General features: G+C 43.3%; 2 protein-coding genes across 2 annotated transcripts; both read left to right on the top strand.

Annotated features, from left to right (window-relative positions):
* The first annotated feature begins 6473 nt into the window (after positions 1–6473).
* On the top strand, positions 6474–13011 carry LOC114757193 (DNA polymerase-like). Its single transcript, XM_028946193.1, has 4 exons — positions 6474–6669; positions 6908–7113; positions 9769–9833; positions 11466–13011. The coding sequence occupies exons 1-4, from the start codon at positions 6474–6476 to the stop codon at positions 13009–13011; spliced, it is 2013 nt and encodes a 670-aa protein (XP_028802026.1).
* Positions 13012–13974: 963 nt separating this feature from the next.
* LOC114757205 (ribosomal protein S4, mitochondrial) lies at positions 13975–16459 on the top strand. Its single transcript, XM_028946207.1, is given in 2 exon segments — positions 13975–14002; positions 14005–16459. Coding segments are annotated over 2 exon segments (1062 nt in total). The 3' UTR covers positions 15039–16459.
* Positions 16460–22508: the final 6049 nt, after the last annotated feature.

The following is a 22508-nucleotide window of genomic DNA, read 5'->3' as shown; positions in this document are numbered from 1 at the left end:
GTAGATAAGCCGTTGAATCGAAGAAGGTACTTCGGAGGCAAAGCTCTAGTAAGATTATCCGCTCGCTAAGAGAGATTTAGGATCTCCCCCTATCTTCTCTGATCCATGGGAACTTACCGAGGCAAAGGTAGCAGCAGTCATTCACACTAGTGTGTATACTTGGGACTTAGGAAAGAAAGCAAGCCCGTCCTCTTCCTCCTTCCTCTCTAGTGGAGTTGAGTGGTTTTCCTTATCTTTATCACTTCTGAAGGTGAAAACAGCTATTCCTGACTTGAGATGAGAAAGAGCAGCAAGAAAGTATGAAAGAATCAATTCCTATTTATGCGCAGAGAATCCTATTGATATTGACTTAGGGAAAGCAGCAAGTAGTTCTATTATAAGTTACACTTCCTTCCGTAAAGAGATTGTTGAGAAGCCGGAGTTAACTCGATCTATTTAGTTGCCCGAAGCAAGAAAGGAAGAATTGATCTTTCCGTTTTCGATTGATATCTTAGGGCAAAAGCCCATAAAGGATGACATTCCTCTTTTAAAGCCCTTACAGCAGCGAGAGAAAGTATAGTCGTCTAAGTAGGCTTGTAGTTACCGGTTACATAATTCCCATCAGTTGGATCAAATGGCCGGGAACATACTATAGAAGAAGGTACGAAGGACGAAATGCCTTAGAAGAAGCTACTTATGAGGAAATGCCCTAGGAAGATGAGACTTTAGCTGCTAACTGCTCAATAGGATCGTCAACACATTAACGGATGAGTAAGACTGGAGCAGTAGGTTTAGACTCTTTCTTTGATACCAGCCCGACCTTCTTCATAGAAGGCGTAAAAAGGCATTCTATTGCTGTTGCCATAGCAGCAGGAAAAAGGCATAAACTTCTTCTTGCCAGAAGTAAGTCAGTCAGAAGATCAGGCTGAGGGGAAGACAGATATGGAAGCCTGAGAGTTCGAATTCGGTTACGCTGTCTTTCGCGTGTTGTTGCCCTACGAAGTACAAGGACGTAAGTAATAATAGCAGTTTCCGAAGTTGACCTCTTTGAGGCAGTTAGAATAGTTTATTTTGTAGATGTTGCATTCCCGTCTGGAATAAAGCTCGTAGTAGGATTTAGTGCAAATGCAAGGGCAGAAATAGCATAGTAAGAATCAAACCACTCGAAGGCCAAATCCTAGCTCTGATCAGGGGTAAGTGATACACTATAGAATCGAAATCCTTTCGCGCAGTCTGATCTGACTCTATAGAGCTGACTGAGGTGATGAAGTAGGCTCAACCCGCCGGTCCGATAATTTAACCTCCTTCTGCTTCAAAGGTAGGAAAAGCAGCCTCTAGCGGCAAAGAGAACAACCAAGTTCCCCAGCTTACTCCGTTAAGGAAGACAAAGTCCGCAGTCCGGAGTAAGATTGCATATGAAATAGAGGGTTTCAACTCCGGAAGAAGCGGAAATCCCTCCCATCAAAGAATGGGCCGTAGATACGAAGTTAGGGAGAGGGTTAGTTCCTGAGCTTCATCTTTATATTTAGTTGCGAGTCTCGAACTTATAAGTCTAAAGCTAGGCCCGGGAAGTTTGGTACTACGTAGTCACGTCTCTTCTCTTACCCAACCGGGGATGAATTCAATATTCTTTCCTGTGATTCTCTTCCCAGATCTTCTCCTTGATTCGCTCGCTAAGTGATCTTTAGGCGCTTCAAGGTCCTCAATTACGTAGCCCTTATCTTCACGCACGGGGTTTTAACTGAAGAAAGAAGATGCCTTCTCAGGCTCTTTAGCGCCTAACTTCAAAAAATATAGCCATTTCGCTCTTACCATTAATGAACCGGGGGGTAGGCATAAAGAGTTCACATGTGTTAGGAAAGAACGAGCTTCCTCTAGCTAAAGACCTGACAGCGGACGGGTGCGTAGTTAGTCTTTCTCTTCCTCCGTTTCTTCCGTAGAATTAGAAGCTGGAGAGATTAGTAAATGAGTTGGTGCCTTTTATTGGTAGGGCATTGGTTTGTATGTGTATAGGTAGGTATGGGATACGTAGTCAAACTCTACTTTGTAGACCGGAAGCAAGGAAATAACATAGAATCCGCTCCGAAGGAGGGAAAGCCATGTATTTTACCACGCCTCAACTGACATCCTATATTTGTTTGTGTAACGACCAGTGAAAGAGCAGCCGGAGATTAGAGCATTGCTAACTCAGAAGCTGCAATGAACTCAGCATCCGGAAAGAACTACGAACTCATCAGTAGCAGTTGAAGAGATTATGATCTTTTATCCGATAACATCTCTGTAGTATCTTCCCGTCTTTTACTATTCCCAGAGTTCCTTGTAGTCAGTCTTGACTCCCCGATGGGAAAGGTTGTTATAAACCCATTCCTCTTCTTATTCGACCTCAGCTGTGCCAGGTATAGTTAGGAGTTATATTTAGTGTGCCGGGCATCTAATCCTTGATCAGCGAAGTGAGCCTCTGAAGGCAGTTAGAAAGAAGCAACTAAGGTTGAAATTCCTATCTTTTCTCGGACCTCGGGGATTAATACGCAATATTGACTTAGGAAATCCGGACAGAGGGAAGAGTGTTACACTAAAGAGAACAGAAAGTCAATCCTCCTCAAGAGAGCTGAGAGACTGGATTCTTTCCCTTTCCCACTAAGCCCACTTGATTCTCTATCCTGCACGGCAAGAGGAAGCTAGAATTCATGCCTTTTTCCGCCTTATCTCTCCAGGCTTCGCCCCTATTCAACTTAGGGAAGAAAGCAACTTATCATGATATTGTGTTACACGCCGTGCAGAGCTTCTTCTTTCGTATTTTGTTGATAGAATCCCCCCGTCCGGAGTTAAGGCCTCCGCTACGTAGCTACGGCCTTAAGGTAGTATGATTTAGTGTGTATACGACGCTGTGCTATAAAGAAAAGCTACTAGTCTGATTTCGTTGCCCATTTGGCACTTAACTACGTAAGAGTCTAAGCAGTCCGAGCTTACTTTCGGTTAAATGCGCTAAAAGACCTCTATGCGTAGTCCCTCGCTCGGTCCTATAGCCCGTAACCCGTTAATCTCTTCCCAAGCCCTCATATTATCTGCCAATGACCTTTTAAGAAGTTCCCAGGCCCTATTGATTTAGAAGAGCGGGAATTGAGCTCATAATGCCTTAGTGCCCAACTCCCATAGATTCATCCGAGGTGGGAAATTACATAGAATGAGAAACAACTACGCATAGCCGATAACCCGTACTGTGATACTGTGATTGAGAAACAAGAGCTTTCCAAATAGATACTGTCTGAGATGCGATGTTCCTCTTATTTATGTAATTTTGCTTGTTCTCATTCCTACTTGTTGCTTCATCTTTCCTTAAGGCGAATGACCTTTAGGGTAGGGGGCACGAGCGGGGGACAAATCAGCGTATGCACGATAGGGACTGAACTGAACCCCTATCCCGTATAAGGCCTTCAGTCAGCTAGCCCTATCCTGTTTAAGGCCCCTAACCCGTAACCCTTCTCCAACCTACGCTCCGAGCCTAAGCCAAGCCTTCTTTCGAGCCTACTTTCGAGCCAATTCGAGACTTTCCTTCCGAACCCTTTCGAGCTAACGAGCTAATTCTAGCCAGCCCTTTTACTCGGTCTTCAGCTCTCATCTCATATACGGAGGATAGGGACTGATCAGGACTGGACTGAACTGTCCTACCCTACCTACGGGTTAAGACTGTTTTCTCGTTGTTCTACCTAAGACCTCCCCTATACAAATAAGGTGACTTCACTGGAGAAGAAAGAGGAGTCTTAGGGTTATGCCTGCCCCTTCTTCTTTCCTCTAGCGGGCTTTGTCTCATATCCTTCTTTAGTTGCCTCTGGCTACTCTCGTTATCAAAATACCCCCCTTACTATAGGTCCACCTTTAGGGAAAGAGAAGACCCTCTATCAATATAATACCATGGTACTCTCTTTCCCACGCACGCCATCCCCCTGCAAATGATATAACCACGATCGGCCTGTCTCTCTCTACAATGAGCCTAAACTCTTCTACAATGGAGTATATAGGGATATCTACCCAGCTCATCATCCTTAGAGAGAGGGGATTAACACACCAGCATTCCAATGGGTAAGGCCCAGGCGGCGTAGAAGTGATAGAGGTACTGGGCTCTATCACCGCGATACAATTCCAGTAAAAAACAAAAAGAATTATTTTTGAATGAGTTCTTTCGATCTTTTTATGAATATCTCGAAAAGGAAGGAATAATTAATTTAAGTGATGTGGGAAACAATAGTAATATAACAAAATATCAAGATAATGTATTTAGTCATTTCCATGGCCCGTGTGTGGCGCAGTGACAGACGGGATTGGTACCAGCCATCATAGAGGATGACCCCGGCTTTCTTTACATATGAGCATTCGTGTGATCCCCTGATGCGCTATAAATAAGGTTTAATGAAGCCGGCTTGAGCGCTAGTTCGCATTGCGTCTGTATCGTCACCAACCTCCAAAGAATCTTCTTTCTTTGAGTCGAGTTTACACCAACTAACATAACAGTGCTTGTAAGGGCTAGTGAACATGTAGAGAGAGGTTCGGCAGAAAGTCATTCGTACTCGTTCGTACTAGAATAAAGTCCTTCAGAAAGTACATCAAATAGGGAATCCACTCGGGAATAAAAGATAAAAGGGACTGGTCTTACAATTGATAAAGAAGACAGACGTATGAAGGCCGCGAAGCAATTGAATCAGATGTTTATGCTAGCTCTGCAGCAAGAGTTAGTAGTTCAGGGCTTACAATACGATATTAAAGATTTGGTTCAACTAGCGGCTTTCAACATTTGCTAATCAACACTTCGGAAGTTGGTGTTCGAAGGCGAAAGGCCTAGTCTTCTTTAATAAGAAGAAAAGGGATTCCCACCAGACCAGCTAGGATAAGATCTTCTGAAATAGCAGCGGAGTCGTGAAAAGAGCTAAAAGCTGGAAACTTCATTTATCCGGGTTCCTAACGTTCTTTATTAAAGAGAATCTTCAGTTTCAAATGAAGTTCAAGTTCCCGCCCCTTGTCGATTTTTTCTTGTTGCTTACGCCTTACGCCCCTGCTACGAACAAAGCTTCTGGTGGGTGTTATTGATACCCCGGATCTCTCCATCATCCCACTTACAATTCATTCTGTGTTTGAAGCGCCTTTATCAAATCGCAACGAATCTTCTTCTTTCTTAGGTGGGGGCAGGTTCAGAAAGCGGTCAGGTTGACTTTCAGCGAAGGCATTCCAGTTCAAAAACAAATAACTAATATTCGGCTAAACCTCGTGTTCCAACCAAGTCTTACAACCAATCGTATCGTCCTGATCACTGATCAACGGGATCGGATCCTGGGTACAGAAAAGACCCTGAATAGCTTAGCTAAAGGCATCTTCCCACCTTTTATCCTGTCTGTAGCTACGCATAGAGTCTTATTCTATATGGCTAGCTCCAAGTCTATAGCTCCTTCCCTATGGTCGAACACTACGTTCCTCGATCGAAAAATCTTCTTCCTGATTGCTAGCAGTAAGAATACAGTTAGCTCAATTCCCGGGCGAAAGAAAGCAAAGAAACTCAGCTTCTTTCAGATCCCAATAAGCGGGTAACTAAGTTCTACTCGTCAAGTAACAAGTAAGGCGTACGCCGGGCGAGCGACATAGAATGTATTCTACAAGCAACAGAACGCTTTTTTCTTTTTCTTTCTTTAGGATAGCTTCTCCTTACTGATCACTTACTTACAGTCCTAATTCAGAATTTCTGGACAAGATTGTATTGGCAGTACCGGAACATGCCGCCTTGAGCTTGGTTCCGAGATTCTAGTCTACTTCCGTACATCAGTGATTTCGAGCGTTACTTACGTCATTTTCTTATAGGCTATCTATTGCCTCGTTTCCGCCGCTTAATGTCTAGGTAGCTCACCCGGGGGCGTGGGACAGCCCCGCAGGGAACTAAAAAAGAATATCCCTAGCTAGCGCGAGGTGCCATAATGAAGATTCCCTTAAAGACTGACGACTAGAGCTTTCACTGGAACTTGCCCGTAGTACATACACTTTCTTACTCCCTCCTTTACTATTCTATATAGTGCAAGAAAGAGTATCATAAAGGCTTTCGAAAGAATCCTGGCTACAGTAACTGGCTGGCTAGTTCATTCCCGGATTGGCCTACTTGCTAAAGAGACTATCGCACTATCAAAGGCATTATCAAAGATGATTGAATCATACCTTCATTTTGGTTGCGAGCTACTTATCATTCCCTCAAAAGCTGGACAAAATGGGTGATCCGGGCCTAAGACTCACGAGCTTCTCTAACTAGCTTTAGCGGCTCCCTATTCCGTGCTAGCTTTTGGGTCTGCTAGCATTCCAAGCTTCGATGCTTTCGATTCTTCTTTCCTAGGCTATTTCGTACGTGTAAGCTTTCGAAGTCGTATATCGAATGAGTGGATATCGGGAATGGTCCCACATCCTCCCTTTCTCCCTTCATGCTAAGACCACTTTGTGTACCGCGTCTTCTATCGCTATCTACAATGATTTTTCCGTCTAACCGGAGTGAGGACTCATCCTTCGGACTCAGCAGGAATAGCCGGACGCGAGAGAAAGACAAAAACAAGGCTTCTCGTGGCCCCCGTTCCCGAGTTAAGGTCACTTCACAAGTTGCGTTCTCTGGTCTTGCGGTGCACTCACTCCCTTTCCTTCCGCTCACTTCTGGACCCTTCGCTCCCGGTTAGTGCTCTTTGGCCCGGTCTATTCTGTCTGATATCATATAGCCAGGAAAAAGGGATCTACTAGTCATCGCCTTTGAGCTGGTAAAAGCATTTACCTGGAGTCGGCTATTCCTGATTCAGCAAAGGAAAGAAACCTTGATCCCAAGACTAGCTGCGGATTGGATTCTTTTATCCTATCCGGACTGACTCTAATCGTGATTTTGACTCTATTATGAGACCTCCCTCTGTCGCAATAGAAATCGAGATCGAGAATGATGGAGGTGACTTCGCTACACTTGCTTATATAAGGAGATTCCCACTCAAAGGCCCTAGTAGTGGTACTACTGACTTTGCACCAGATTCAATTGCTTTCTCGGCATCCCTTCTCAGACGTCTTATTCCTTGCCTAGCTCCTCCTATGGGTTCATGGCCAGATATCAGCTCTCGCTGGATCAGCTGTTCTGTAATTTTATGATAAGATATAGATCAGCAGCGGATTCGTAACTGTTCCGTTGCTTGGCTCTTCTCTTTTCTGTTGATGCGACTGTAACTAGAGAGAACATATCTTAAGATAACTTAAGATAAGAAAGAGCTCTTTGCCTAGTTTCGTCGTATTTTTGCTGAACATTTCCCCTTGAGAGTTGCAGCTAGTCTTAGGTTGTATAAGAGATGTCGCCTTAAGGCTTCATATTAGGGCGCGGACCTCATTCTATACAGCCATTTTCTTTGCGAATTCAATGTGTTTAGCATATTGCTAAAGTAGCCTAATCGATTCCTAAACCTAATGGAGTATAGAACCCGGTAAAACAGACTCCTATCCTTTCTTCTCTTATGAAATTCATTTTTTTTTCTCCTGCAGGCGTGATCTCTTCTATTATATTAGGGGGAACTGATCCCAAACCTCAACCAGAGAACTACCATGGATTTCTCAACTTATGACATGGAAGCTGAAACTGACAACGTTCATCAATCATCTTGGAAGAGAAAAACGCATCTACCAACCATGGCAACAATCACTTCTTGTGAAAGTCTTAGGCACAAATGCTGTCCTCAATAGACCCGCGGCTTGGCTTGGAAAAGCCTTGATTTTCAGCTTGAAAGAAGGGCTAAAAATGAACATATCGAGCCTTGCAGAAGACTTTCTCCATTGCGGTAGATGAGCCTCAAAGCGGACAGTCAAGCTTCATGTGATGATTCGTGGTAATTCCCTCTTCTTCTGCTTCTCGGATCGGATGAGAATAAATAAAGGTATTTAAGAGGGAGAAATAGAGTTTTCAAGAGAATTGTTTAGCCGGTTACAGAATGAATTAAAGAACTAAAGACATTGACAATGGGGGAGGCTCGGGATTTGATTGTCTGTCCACCCGCTTAACTAATGACCGTAGCCAAAAGCGAACTTCATCCTTTGTACCTGCTTACCGTCTTTCTAACTGAGATGCCATAACTCTTCCTTCAGCATATGCGGATCTAACTAACTAGGTTGGCCGTAGACATAGGTTTTCCCGAGGCGGATCACCATCCCTAATTCAAGAGCCTGAACCTATCTGTAGTCGATCAGAGGTGAATCTATCACACAGTCTGAACGGATCGAAATCTCTTACTGAACGGCTAGAATAGGCCAAAGAAGCAAAGGAATGAGCGCCTCGCCTTTACTCTAATCTAATAAGGAACAAGCAAGGCCCTAACTACAGTTCTGAGTAACTCCTTGTCTCATTGATCCGAAAAGGCATAAGTCCCACGTGTACTAAACCCTTTTATTATTCTATCTTATTCCGCTAGAATGAATCAAAATCTGAACTCGGAACCAAGCTCAAGAGGCGGCACGTTCCGGTACTGCCCATACAATCTTGTCCAGTAAGCTGCTAGAAAGATCAAGTGCAATTGATCGGGTACCTTCAGACCATATCAGATCATCTCGCTCGGGCTTAGAAGACGGTTAAAGAATATATGACTGGTTGATCCGAAGATGGTAAGTCCTAAACCGGTAAGTCATCATCCGGAGTAGGAAGAGGCGAAAAAGGCAAGGAACTAGGATCGGATGAAGGACTGGTCCGAGAGGGAAAGTAGCAGGGTATCCCATATGAATGAAGGATACCCGGAATTCTGAGTGGGTGTATGATTCTAGGCGAAAGCCAGTCATTAAAAGAAAAAAAGCACATCAGTACAAGAAGGCGGACAGGTAGGTGAAAAGAAGGACCACTACTGGACCAAGACAAGGAAATTCCAGTTGGAATGCCAACCAGGAGCTCAAATACAAATATCGAAGGTAGGTGGTAAGATGCCTGTGGGCAAGCCCTTGAGCTACTGAAAGAAGGAGCGCCTATCAAGTTATTATGCCGAGAAGTGTCGTATTGGTATCTAGGATGTTAAGCGGATCATAAGAGAAGTGAATGCTATAAAGAGTACAGGTGCATGCGTGCGAATAATAGTAGAGGTGGAAGGGGTGGTAGGAGCTAGTTGGCAACCAAAAGCAGGGGAACAAGTAGGGCTGTTGACCACCCCGAAAGCAGGGCAAGTAACCCAAAGCATCGGCTTGGAAATAGATTGGTAGGAGGTTTCATCTCTATTGTTCTTTTCCCTCCGGCTTTGAACTAGTTGTTGACTCAGTCTGGTAGTGTCCCCTTGTGTGGTATAAGGGGCTTGTAGCTTTCAATGTCTTCCTTTCAACAAGACTTTTCCGTCTTCTTTAGCCGACATCGCGTAGCTCTCTCTTTCATATAGGGTACCATCCCTCACATCCGATTCTCGAACTCAGACAGACGATTCTATCTTATTGGCTTATGAAAGTGCCCAAGAACTAAGAGCGCATTCTCTTACTTTCCTTCGAGAAGGCTGGGTTTGAAGGCAAGGCGATCTTGAAGATTTTGTCGCAGTCCCACTACGCGTAAATAGATGGGAATAGCTCCAAGCCCAGCTTTCGAAGCACGTGCCACTGCCACCAAAGAATCTGTTTTGCTTCGTGAGAAAGGGAGTATGTTAGATAGAAAGAGCTACAAAAGGTGTATCGGATATATTCTTCCATATAGTTGGCTCAAATAGCGCTTTGACGGACATAGGTCTACACAAACTGTCAAATTTCATTGTCTCCCTCTATCTCTTTTTATTCAATCATTGGAAGGCCAGAGGACGCATTCTTGGTGGCAGCAGTGCCATAAATCCCGGCTTTTACAGCAAAGCAGACCGGTAGTACCATTAAAAACTTTCTAAGTCCAAGTTCTTTCTGAGTCCTAAGACTCGGATTCGTACTATTAGTTCAATAAAAGCAATTACCAATATTTGTCATACCAATGATCTTGGTAAGTACTTTAGGAGTGCTTTTGATTCACAAAAGAGTGTCAAGAAAGAAAACTAACTACATAATGAAGAAAGTGCAGCAAAGACTTGCAGGTTGGAAAGCCAAGTTGATCTATTTAGCTGGTAGAACGTCCCTCTATCATCCAATGTTGGTGGAGGTTTGACGATGGTTCAGTCAAAAAAAGGGTTTCAGTTGCTTGGTCCTTCTCTTAAGAACTCAACTGGGAAGGCTTCTGCCCACTTAGAATAGAAAGAATAGGAAGACAAACTAAAAAGAAAGATAGACAGAAAAAGAGAGAAACCTTACACCGAAACAAGGGACTAAGGGCTAGGGGATATGAGCATAGGGGCTACGGGAAGACTTCGACGGCTTAGAAAGAGAAAAAGTACTCGCTCACTGGAGCAATAAAGAAAAGAAGCGTACGGCTTACTAAGACACTAGGCAATGAGCCCGCATACACATGAACTCGCTATAAGACTCACTTACAACAATGGGAGAGACTGAATGCTTAGAAGAATGGAAGAAAAGATTCCAAGAACTACAGTAAGAAGGAAATCGAAATCCAGGGGAGGTCCTATTCCCTCTCTGTAGATTGTAGAAATTTTTATATCAAAAGGACCTCATAGAAATATTGTCTTATTCCTTATCTTGGTGTCAAGATTTCTAAACCGAAGTCTTTGATATCAGACACTGGTTTCTATGAATTTGCAAAGATGTTCAGGGGACCAGGTGTTGACCTGTCACCTATATCTGTTAAAATGATAAGGTCGGCTAGATTTTCAGTAGCTCTAATGCCGGTTATGAAGCAGATTGGTTGCTATTCGATTCGTATTTCTATGTGATTGAGGGGCGCCGGTTATAGAGGGTATTCTTCTAAGCCGACAGACATCAATCCTAATTAGTTTCGTCATATTTTTGTCGCGTACTCACCCAGTGGCATCTGTCCACCACCCATTCAGGTTTGGTTAGGTTTTCCGTAAGGTTCATTGTTACCAACTTGGTATGGTTCGTTGGATGCTCGTCGAACGCTGTAGACCGGATTGGTCTTATGTTGAGCGCTTAATAGAAGATTTTAATCAGCGTCTAGACGAAGATGCGACATTCTTAACAGAAAAGCTAGAACCAGAATTTGGATAGATAGGCCCCCTAGAACCTATTTCCCGCCCCTTAGTGGCCGATGGTGAAGCGCCTTACAGGAAGAGGCAAGAGTTGTTTCTCCGGGAAGAGTCAAATTCTATATTCTTTCTTCTCCCCTCCGGGGGGTTCGGGGAGTTAGACCTCTCTCATACCTGAATTCGCTCTGACTGTAAACTACTTTAGAGAGAAAGACAGGAAGGAAATAGCGTAAATAAGACAGGTTCACCTTCATTCTTACTAATTCCTTCCTTACTCTAGCAAGTAAGTGATAAAAACCTTACTCGTCTAAGTGCTTTCCTTTTCCCATGTCTTTTTTTGTCAACAACCAACCACATATATATAGAAAGTTAGAAAGTCTCCCTATTTTTTGGGGGAGAAAAAAGGAGAGAAAGTCAAAATAAGAAGCTGCTATTCCGTCTAAGGGATTCCTTAACACTGCTGCCGGGTAGTCTTGATACCTTAGCAAGAAATCTCTGTCCTCACTTAGGAAATAAAGGCTCTATCCCGCATGATAATGTGCAAGTGTCGAATCTGAGCCTACTCAGAGATCAATTGATATCTTACATGAAGCAGGATATTCGTTTGTTAGGCGGTGTAATGCAAAAAGCTCAATCAATTTATTACGATGAGTACAAGGTAGATATCGTGAACAAATTGACCGTATCTTCGCTAGCTCTCACGATTTATCGTACTAACTTTTACGATCCCAATACTTTTCCTATTCATATCCCAAATCAGAATGAGGACACTTTCATTCGGCGTGCTTACTATGGTGGGCATGCCGATACCTATATCCCGAAAGGTGAAAATCTATACTATTACGACGTGAACTCCTTGTATCCATTTATAATGAAAAGTTATCCTATGCCCGGAGGTAAGCCTGTCTGGCATAGTAAATTAGAAGGTCGGGATATAGACAGCTTGTATGGATATTTTGAAGCGCATATTGTCTGCCCACCAACAATAAAAAGACCGTTCTTACCCTATAGAGATGCGAGTAGTAAAACTCTTGTATTCCCTACCGGCGAATTCGTGGGTGTATACTTTAGCGAAGAATTGAAGTATGCGCGCGACTTAGGCTACCGGGTCACTCTTCTCTCGGGCTACAGCTTTCAAAAAATGGATAGTCCATTTGTTAGCTTTGTATCAACAGTTTATGATAAAAGACTATCTGCTAAGAGAGCTGGTAATGATGCTATGGCTTATGTTTATAAGTTACTCATGAACTCCCTATACGGTAGATTAGGTATAAACCCAAACTGCACTGTCGCTGAGGTCTGCGATTATGAACGATATAACCAATTGATGAAAAGTTGTACTAATTTCATCCATGCGGAGATGCTTAGCGAGCGCTACTATGTCGTCTCTTACAGGAGCGATACCAGAGAGGTCCCCGACTCTGAGTGGTGCCCTCCAAGGATATCAGCGGTTCAATTGGCGGCTGCTATCACAGCATGTGCTAGGATCCATATGCATCCATACATTTCCAGACCTGACTCTTACTACACTGATACTGACTCTGTCGTTCTTGGTAGTCCTCTACCAGAAGACGAAGTCTCATCAACTGAATTAGGTAAATTTAAGTTAGAATGCTATGTTATTGAGGGAATCTTTTTAGCGCCAAAGAGTTATTATATTAACCCCCGAGATGGCAAGATGATTATCAAGCACAAGGGTCTAGCGAAGGCATTGGTAGATAAGGAATGGTTTGACTCCAAATACAATAATATTAATAGAACTATGCGAACCACTGTGACATCTAATTTCAGAATAGATTGGGCCAAACTGAACATCACCAAAATGGAATCACGTGTTAATCTTGGAATCCAAATCAATACTAAAAGGGCACCCATCTTTGATGAGAATGAATGTTGGGTGGACTTTAGCTTTGCCTTAGAGAAAAAGAAGAATTCCCTCTCTAATACCTGAATTCAATTCACTCTGACTTTATCAGAACCTCGCATTTACGGCTTTCGGGGCTACCTACTTTAGGGCTTATGTAATATATAAAGAAGAGCCCTCATTTGGCCTTTTTGTTTAAGGGCTGCTCGCCTTTTTGAATAGAAGGAAGTGGGATAGCGGAGGTGATTTTGGTAAACCGATGCATGAGCTGAGGCTCCCATGTCCCGCCGACCCTCCGAAAAAGTAAGGTCGTAAAACGGCTCATAGGGAGTCAGAAGCAAGCAGAGTCAAAGGCGGGTCAAACTCACATAAGCAGAGGGGGAGACACATTCATGAAAAGCGGGAAGCCGTGCCGTGGGGGACTGACCAAAATGGAATAGATCTTACTTTCGGATAAGAGTAGGAACATCTATTAGTCCGTATCGTGGGTCTACTTGTTACAAAAGGCGAACATCCCCATTCCAAAACATTCACATAGGTCCTCAGGCAGGCATCGAAAAGAAAGGGGACGAAAAGACTCTATTTACCCTTACAATATTCCGGAATGTATCATGGCCCTATCTATTCATCTTTTTATTAAAAAAAAAGAGTTCCGCATCTCTCCGGGGGAACAAATAGGCGTGGGGAAGAGGGAGAGGGGGGGCTACGAGCCCTCTCCCCTTGCTGTTCCCGGACCGCCCATCCCTTCCTTCCCCTTCGCCCGGCCTGGTGAGGTCCGATGAGATCAGATCTCTCGAACGAAGTGAAGTGATAGGAAGAGAAGACTGCTGGTGGGAGATCTCTATTCATTACACCCCCTTGTATAGTAAGGGGAAAACGGAAGTGCGCTCCTGCGCACCAGCTGAAGGCGCTCGGCAGTGAGGTCTTACGAGCCTTATTATTAGAGAAAGGGGCAAGCCAAAACCTACTCCTAACAAGTTGCTGGATCGAAGTAGAACATTCTCCATCCGCCCGCCAGCAGCAGAGGGGGTTCGATTCCCGTTATACGCGATGTGGCAAAAAAGACTGATTCAACGAGAGAGGTCATGCGATTTAAAACTTGTCGTCTACTTTCAGGAAATGTTCGGAACAGAGAACTTACAAAAATACAACGCCGCATTCTCCGAAGATTGAGGAACAAGAAGAGATCTATTAAGAGAAAGATTTATCCGAGAGAAAATCTTAACAGTTACATCCAATCACAAACTACACGAAAGTTGCCCCTTTTTCATGGGGATTTACCCATCACAGAGATGCACAGAGGAACAGAACGAACTTCATATATCCCTTTTCTACTCAATCCAGAAACAAGATCGGACGTTATTCCGGTTCGTCTCCATTTTCGTGAAACTATTCCTCAAGCAAGGCAGCCGATAAGTCATCGAAGGGTTTGTGTGAATAATAGAATGGTAAGCATTACTCATTTGAAAGTTTCCCACGGTGATCTAATATCTTTTCAAGAAAATGACGCGAGAATCCGCGGTGAAGAAATAAGGAGATCTTTCTATATCGAAATATCAGTTGAAAAAATCATAGGAAAATTCCTGCCGGTAAGAATGTGGAGAAGAACCAAAACAGAATGGTTCCACCTACTCAAAACTAAGAGGGGATGCCGCCTACTACTAAAATCCAGGTTTTTGCAACAACGGTTGCGTTCTTCTATGCAAAAAGAATACTTAAAAAGAACAAAGAAGTTTGGATCCAAAAAAGTATGCTTAGGCAGTTCCTTCGCTGAGCACAACAGAATGAAGAGGAATTTGTATCATTTCAAATCCCTATTCTTATTGAAGAGAAGAAACGAGAAAAACCGAAATCTTCCTACTCGTCCTATAGTTTACAACTCTTATTTATATAGTAATTCGACCTATTGCTCCGCATCCCCCCAAAAGTTTACTAGGAAGAGAAGAAGAATCAAAAGGATTGAACTACCTACTCATTATTCGGAGGTGAATCATAGAACACCAAAAGCTGTGGTATTTTATGGACCTAACATAGGTCACATCCCTCACGACATAAGATTGAAAGATCCAAACCTTCCTCTTCGGAGCGGAAACGGACGTGGCCAAAACATATAAAGATCGGCGTAGTCGCTCATAGGGACATATCTATCCGGATAGAGGATAGTCTAGATCGATTTCTATCCATATAGATAGGTATCTCCGTGGATAGAGATAAAGATAGGGATCCATCTAGATCTTGATTCACTATTTCCATTTTTTTTTCTTGATTCTGACCTTACTCTAACAAGTAAGCAAGTAAACTACCTTTTTTGACGACAAGTTTTAAATCTTAATGCAGGCAAGGTATGAAGTGCTCGACTGAAAGGAAAGGAAACATCGTTTTTCAATTATTACTTTCTGGGTCGGAGCGTAGACGAGCGAGCAGGGCCCAGGATAGAGGGAAGCCCGTCATAGAGCAGTCGACTAAAAGTAGAAGACTGCTGGCCTGAGAGAAGGCGGCCTCTCTCGGGAAACATAGCCCAATTTCTCTTCTTTCTTTTTGATTTCATTCCGTATCTCTGGAAATTTTTCCAGCCCATACCAAAGGACTGAAAATCCTTGTGTCAGTGGTTCTTTACTTAACTCGACCCAAGCGATGCCTTTCGACTCCCATGCCTTTCTTAGTTGGACCAACCCAACCGGAAAATTCAAACAAGTCTTTCCTTCTGGGGAGCAGAGCTCTTTTTGAACAGCGTCTGTCATGTCTTTTAGTAAACTCATAGCTTTAGTAGGAGGAGGTTTTTTCGGACGTTTTCTAGGATCAAAAGGAAGCGCTATAATGACCGCGGGGGGAAATCTCGTACTTTGTTGTGGGATCGTCTTGTTTTTAAGTAGCATTCTCCTTGGTCTTTTTCGTGTGTCATTAACAAAAAAATATGGAAAAGGACTTTTCTTGGTTATCCATACATGCCCCTTTTTTCTAATCGCCCTGTATCATGGTTATCTTCGTGGTTATACAATGTATCTTTGGTCTATTTTTCTTTTTGGTCTAGTGGTTTCGAACGAAGGAGGTGTGATCTTTAGTATGGTTTCGGGGAATGGGGCTCCTTCTGAGGCCAACTCGGGCTGGACCTCCATCCTAGGGCAGGGAGAAGGTTCGGCGTCCAGCGTGAACCAGCCGACGCCAACCAATTCCACACAGACGGGCTCGGCCTCCGAGACGGGGGATAATTTAATTCCTCCTTCTCCAGAAGAATTACAACAAAAAAAAGACGAATTCAATTTGCTGGTTTTGCGTCAGTTTCTTCATTTTTTCGACCGCGATCTGAAATCATGGCAAATTAATACATCAGAAGAAAGAATACAACTTGCTCGTGTGTGCGTTAGAGATATAATTCAATCTTTGGAAATAGAAGACTCTGTATCCGAGTATGAAAGGTGGAAAACTCATTTACAGACAAATCCAACAACCCTTCATACGCTCTTCAAAGACTACAAAACAAAAAGGATTTAGTTGATTTTCCGTAACATTCTATGGGCAGCAGGACCAGGTGGAGTGGCAAAACAAAAAGTTCGATCATTGACAAGGTTCAAAGAAAGGGTTGAAAACAATTGCTACTAAGAGAAGATACTTTTTTCCAATAAAGTTAGGCTGTGAAACAATCATTTTCTTACTCACTTATGATATTAAGAGTTGCCGGGGAAGGAACTAATAAATATGAATGGAAGATGCCTCGTTGAGCTTCTTTTCTTTGTCTGTCGAGGGAACAAACGCCCCTCCGTAGAGTAGTATATCGTTGACGTATATCTTATATTTCCAGTAATGCATCATATCGTGAGAAATTGCAATAAAAGACCTTATTGCCGACCCTACTCTCCAATACTCCAAAAGGTATTGTAAACGACATCTTTGATCTTTTTCTGCAAACTTGATCTGGTTGTATAGCCAGATCAAGTGTAGAGAGATCATATCTTGTCAACTGAAAATCTTCTTTAGGGTATGCTTTCTTTGCTCAGCTCGATGCTTACTTTGACACAGCCATCTTTCTCTTTCTTCATAGCAGCCACTATGTTTGCAATCCACATTGGATATATAACAAAACTTGGCTTTGGTCGTGGCATGAACTATTCGAGCACTACCGGAAGATAAATGAATCTCAAATCAGGGTATTCCCTGGTCTTCATACCAGAAAGACCTGGTATTCCACACTATATCATTGAGGCGAGTGGATTCATCTTATTATGGATGGCAATGACTGATCAAAGGAACAACAGAACATGCCGAAGGCTTCTATGATCGATGTATGACCATACAAACTCATGTAAATTGACTTGGACCTTGCCTATGGCAGTTCCAAAACAGGCATTCTGTCATTTTCCCCATATGGCAAAGAGCTGCAATTGAGTCAAAATAAGATTTATGAGAGCATAGGACAAGGCAGTTTCATGATACACTTTCTTTCTTACTTTCAAAGAGTTTTAAGGCAAGTTAAAGTTAAGTTGATGGAACGAGAAAAAGGATTTTCTTTTTCATATTTATATAAATAAAATAACATCCAATCGGTTCCTGCAGATCAAGGTTATTGTGCTCGAATCAATGGCATCGAATGCAAACAAGCTGTGAAAGAACTACCCAAACTTAACTAGAAAGTGTTCACTTTTTACTTTTTCTTGTAGGACTCCAAAAGAGTTGGATGTTCAAAGCTTAGGACTTGCTCTCTAGGGATGGCTAGAAGAGATAGAGTAGAGTTGGGTCGACTCTCCCTCGGAGTAAGAAAATAAAGAAGAAATTTGATTTTTTGAGTTGATCCACTTTTTCAGTTGCTTTCCTTTCCCATGCATTCATAGCTTTTTCGGTGCTTAGGTTAGGCATCATCTCTCCTTCCTCCCTGGTACACTTGCTTTAGGATCATAGGCGAGCTCGAGCCCTATTATTGAGTCACATGTGTATTGTATGAAAAGAAGTATGGGCAGGTTTTGTTTGGAAAGAAATTTACCAAAACTTTGACTTTGGATGAGCTTCTTTTTTCGACTCTTAAACCCGAGGCACTTAGCTCTTTTGTTGAATGGCTTTTCCATCACAGATTGTGGAGCCTGTGACAAGAATGAAATCAAAATGAAAGATATAAATGTCCTCTGGGCAATCAACCTAATGAGGAAAAGAAAGTGCCTTAGTTGGCAAAATAGTACAGAAATGATATTCCTGATTCAAGTCTTGGAGGAAGGGCGGCTAGCTACACTAGAAGAGAGGCCCGGCAAAGTCCTTATCCTTACTTAACCAGCTTAGCGCTCGCTGTCCGATTTCTTTTCCTGAGCTAGGTAAATCCTTCTTCATAAGCCGGTTAGTCTATCCATCTGATCTTTCGAGTCGCTCATCTGATCCTCTCTTTCCTGCTCTTGCCTCTCTGTCTGCCTTGGTGTGGCACCTAGGCTTTCTGACTTTCCTGAGCTTGCCATTCCCAGCCCCTAGAGGAATAAATACCCGTACACACAGCCAAATTCTTTTCTTGCCGAGGACCAGCGCTTCTACGACTGGGTAAGATGCTTACTTTTCCTTTACTACCACCCTTGACTCAACCTCCGCCTTTGTTTGAAGGCAGGTTTCCGCCAAGGGGAATTCTTTAACTGCTACATCAATTCCTTACGATATCCCCGCTTCAAGGGAACTGCACCCTACTATACTATACCTGACCCTTGCTTCAAGCTAACCTGACCTAGTGGCATTACCTACTCCGAAGAACCGACTAGAGCTCCTTCTTGACTTGCCGGACTTACTGCGTGAAGTAGTCCCACAGCTTCTTCTTTCGGTTTAGTTAGCGAACTTCCCCCATTCATCCGTTAGTTCTTTCTTGCTTGCATTCTATCTTTCTTTGTATTTCCAAGCTTGGGCTTTGGTTCATCTCACTGCTTACTTACTTCACCAGGCCCGCCCTTCCCTTGCTTTTGCTCGAATTTCTTTAGGGAAAGATGCCGACACCTCGAAGGTTGATTTCGACTTCCCTCCGCCAGATCTCTTAGTTGAACTATATGAGGAAATATCAGCCGTAAGCTAAAACAAATCCGAAAAGGTCTTCCTTTCAAAAGGCCCATTTCATCATGATCGCGCCAGTCCACGACCAGAATCTTTCAGGCTAATGAAAGCCCTTACAGAACAACTACTGCGAGAATCAAAGTAACTTTCCAGAAGAGATCAAGTCGTTTACTTCTTATTTTTGACTCTTGCCAACAATTGGTTCTTTAACTGGCACTTGACTCGAACCGCTTGCCTAAACTAGCTACTGGAAAAGAGGGAATTGATTCAAGATCCCCTTGTGCCCTACAACCCGAAATCTCTATCAAAGCACCTGCGGTGTGCTAAGCGCAAGGAGTCTTATAGTCTCGATACTGGCAGAAGCACCAGTAGCCATAGGGAGCGAAATCCCGACGTTCGTAAGCGTGATTCTTACCTCCAGTGCATGGTTGCCCCCTAAGACCCCTTCCGATTCGAGAACAAATAGCGTTCAGAGGCAGGATTCGAGGTTTATCTTTCCCCCGGCAGCAGACCAAGCTATTCGTAGCCCTCACGAGTCACACTGAAGTTACGACCAAGCCTTGCCTAGCTCAGCGAAGGTTCTCGAGTTCGGGCGCATCTCGTACTATCGTAAAAAGCCTGAAGTCCATCTCAGCAGATTACCTATCCTACCCCTCCCTCGTTTACTATCCCTTAGATTTCGATGCTTATGGCAACACGATCAATCATTCGTCAGCGGGCAATCCACATTCTTCGTTAAACGTTCTTTTTCTTTTAAAAGTCATAATCACTTGATCTACGGCAGCCGGGAGAACGCGTATATACTTTCTTTCTTGCTCTTCTTCGATAGCCATTCCGTTTTCCGAGCTTAGTGGAGAGGCTTCACGGGTAAAATACCTTAGATAAGCGATGCTGCTACGCTTCTCTTTTCTAGTCAATAAATAGTGTATGTGATGCTAGCTTATACTCTTTTCTTTCTGCACTTCGCACCTGTCTATAATATATAATAGATGCAGTAGAGAATGTCTTCACTCATCATACACGCTATATGATATACTTCGTACGAGTCACTTTGTACCTCTCGCCTTGCTCGAGTAACTATACGTACCTTCTAAATTCCTATACCCGCTTCACTTCAAATAGGTTCTTTCACTTATACGATAGATGGTACGTAGTCCCCATCTTTTATACGTCATCAGATGAGCTTTTTTTATGGAAGCAGCGGCTATAGGTCTTGTTTCCAACCTGTCTTGTCTTCCAGTTAAGAAAGAATAGAACATTCGATCATGTCTGAGCTGAGGTCAGCAATCACATAAGTAATCTAAAAAGACTTCACTGAAGAAAGCTAGGGGTCAGGCTTACTTTCCGAGTAAGTATAGGATAGAAGACAAATCTACTTTACTCGCCCTTCACTCCCACTGTCCTTCTAGGCGAAAGCCACCTCATTGACAGATTACGGAGCTACCCAGCTTCTCTTAATGCCAAGTAGTAGAAAAACCGCTTTCCCGAGCTGGCTTTATCGAGTTAACGAGGTAACAGAGCGGAACCTTGGGCAAAGACATACCCGGCATACTAAGATGAATCATCTAAGTTCCGAGCCTTTTCAGTTTCAGTTGAAGAAAATTCAAATTGGATTAGTCAGTCCCACGGGAAGGGGGAACAGCATAGCTAGGAAAATCCTCGTATAATCACAGACATTCACTGACTTTGGGAAAGGCACCCGAGACATACTAATATTCATAATATAGAAGTGTCTAGCCTAGCCCCCTGGATTAGTGAGAAAATTCTCTTGATAGATTTCCCACCAACGCACAATCAAAGGCAAGAGATGTTGGATTTGAAGCCCAAGAGGCGACGGAGCTACAGCAACTAGAGCGGGAAAAGCCTTTCTGATGAGTTCTTCCCCCGGGATTCTATCTATCCTGTATTCAACAAGCCGTCAAGCAACGAAAGGAAGTGACGTTCTCACCTCCACCTTACCTTTATCTAGGATATTTTCAACTGCATCGAATTTCATTGATTAGTTTTTCCCGGATCTCATGGATGGAGGGATCAAAGTCGAGAAGAGAAGCACTTCGCTGACGCTATTGATGGATGAGCAATAGCTTTTCCATTTACAGGATGAGGATTTGAACAATGAATATAAGGAATATGACCCCCGTGAGTGCTCCTGGATGCAGGATTAAGTCATGGAAAAGGATAAGGTAATATAAAATTACCCCAACCCAGGAAGTTTTAGCACAAGGAAATCGTGGAGACGCGGCCTTATTAGGAAATTACTGGGGCTTTTGCCTATGTTGGAGTATGTGGAGGAGCGGCTAAGGAGCCTGTGGCGAGCGAAAGGGAATGTGGCACTCGTGGACCTGAGCCATGGTTACTTCGTTATCAGATTTCACCAGGAGGAAGATATGAGGGATGAAGGCCTGGACCGGAGTACCATGGAAAATAAACAACCTCCATATCCGGTTCTTAAAAGGTGGACACCGTCGGCCGGAAGTTAGTGGTTATATTTTATACCTCGGGAAAGACTCTCCCTACTATATAAAAAAGAACGTGCCGTAGAGGAGACCAACCAAGGTCAAACAGCCTTACCTCGACGAAGGAATCAGTTACTAATCACGGGACCGGCTCGCATGGACTTCATGCGGTTCTTAGTTGGAAACTGCATTTTAATTTAAAGTTCTCTAGTTACTCCTGCACAAGCAAGAGATCTGATTGAGGAGCGCTGGGAGGAATTGATCGGGGGGATGCCCTTGAAGATCACTTACCCAGTTCTGGAAGGACATGAGTGGAGAATTGTCACCGGATTTGATCCAAAAAACACACGGCGGAGTTACCATAATGGTGGGTCTTTTGGCCAGGTTAGCGTCGGGAACACAACCGTTAGATTACGTTATTTTTTTTCACTGGTGAAATGAATAAAAGGAAAAAGATGCTTGTACGCACATTGGGTTTGCTGACTCAATTGACCCCGACTGTGTCTAGATCAGGTTTCCAGTTTAAGAAAGCGGTGTTAGCTTTGTCTTGCTCCGACCTAACAGCCTTTAGTGGAATACCGATCAAAATAGTGTGCAAATTTTGAACTCTTCAAATTATTGGAAAGGCTATTTGAAAGAAGTAGCCCTCTGGTGAGCGAGTTTCCAAAGACAAGGAGTTATGTCATTCATCTTTCTGACATGAGCGAAGCGAGTATGGATATGATACGACAAATAGAATCAGTGAACACTTTATATTCCCTATCATATCATTTCCCGATCGATTCGAGACTGATTCTCTGTGATAGTCAGAGTTCCCACTTAACTTCCTTTTAAGTCTGCTAGCCTCTCGCTTCTTACTTAGAGCGACCTAACCTGTGGGTTAGTAAGTACGTACCTCACTCATGAATGGACTCTTTCTGTCCGACCTTTTGGTATGTTAGCTGCCCCCTCCGCTTTTCAGGGCGCTCTCTGCGAATATGGTATCTCAGGCTGAAGCCGATCAGACGATTGATTTTGCCCTTGTCTTATCGTCTTGGACCTTCGAGAATTTGATATTGTCAAAGATCGGACTCGCTCTTTTACACCGATGTAGACTTTTGTATACTTTCCGGGTCTTGG

This window comes from Neltuma alba, unplaced genomic scaffold (assembly GCF_004799145.2).
Source record: "Neltuma alba isolate B1F8T4 unplaced genomic scaffold, ASM479914v2 tig00010580_pilon, whole genome shotgun sequence".
NCBI classification, from domain to species: domain Eukaryota; kingdom Viridiplantae; phylum Streptophyta; class Magnoliopsida; order Fabales; family Fabaceae; genus Neltuma; species Neltuma alba.
The sequence above is the reverse complement of the archived record's forward strand: the minus strand, read 5'-3'. Positions and strand labels throughout refer to the sequence as shown.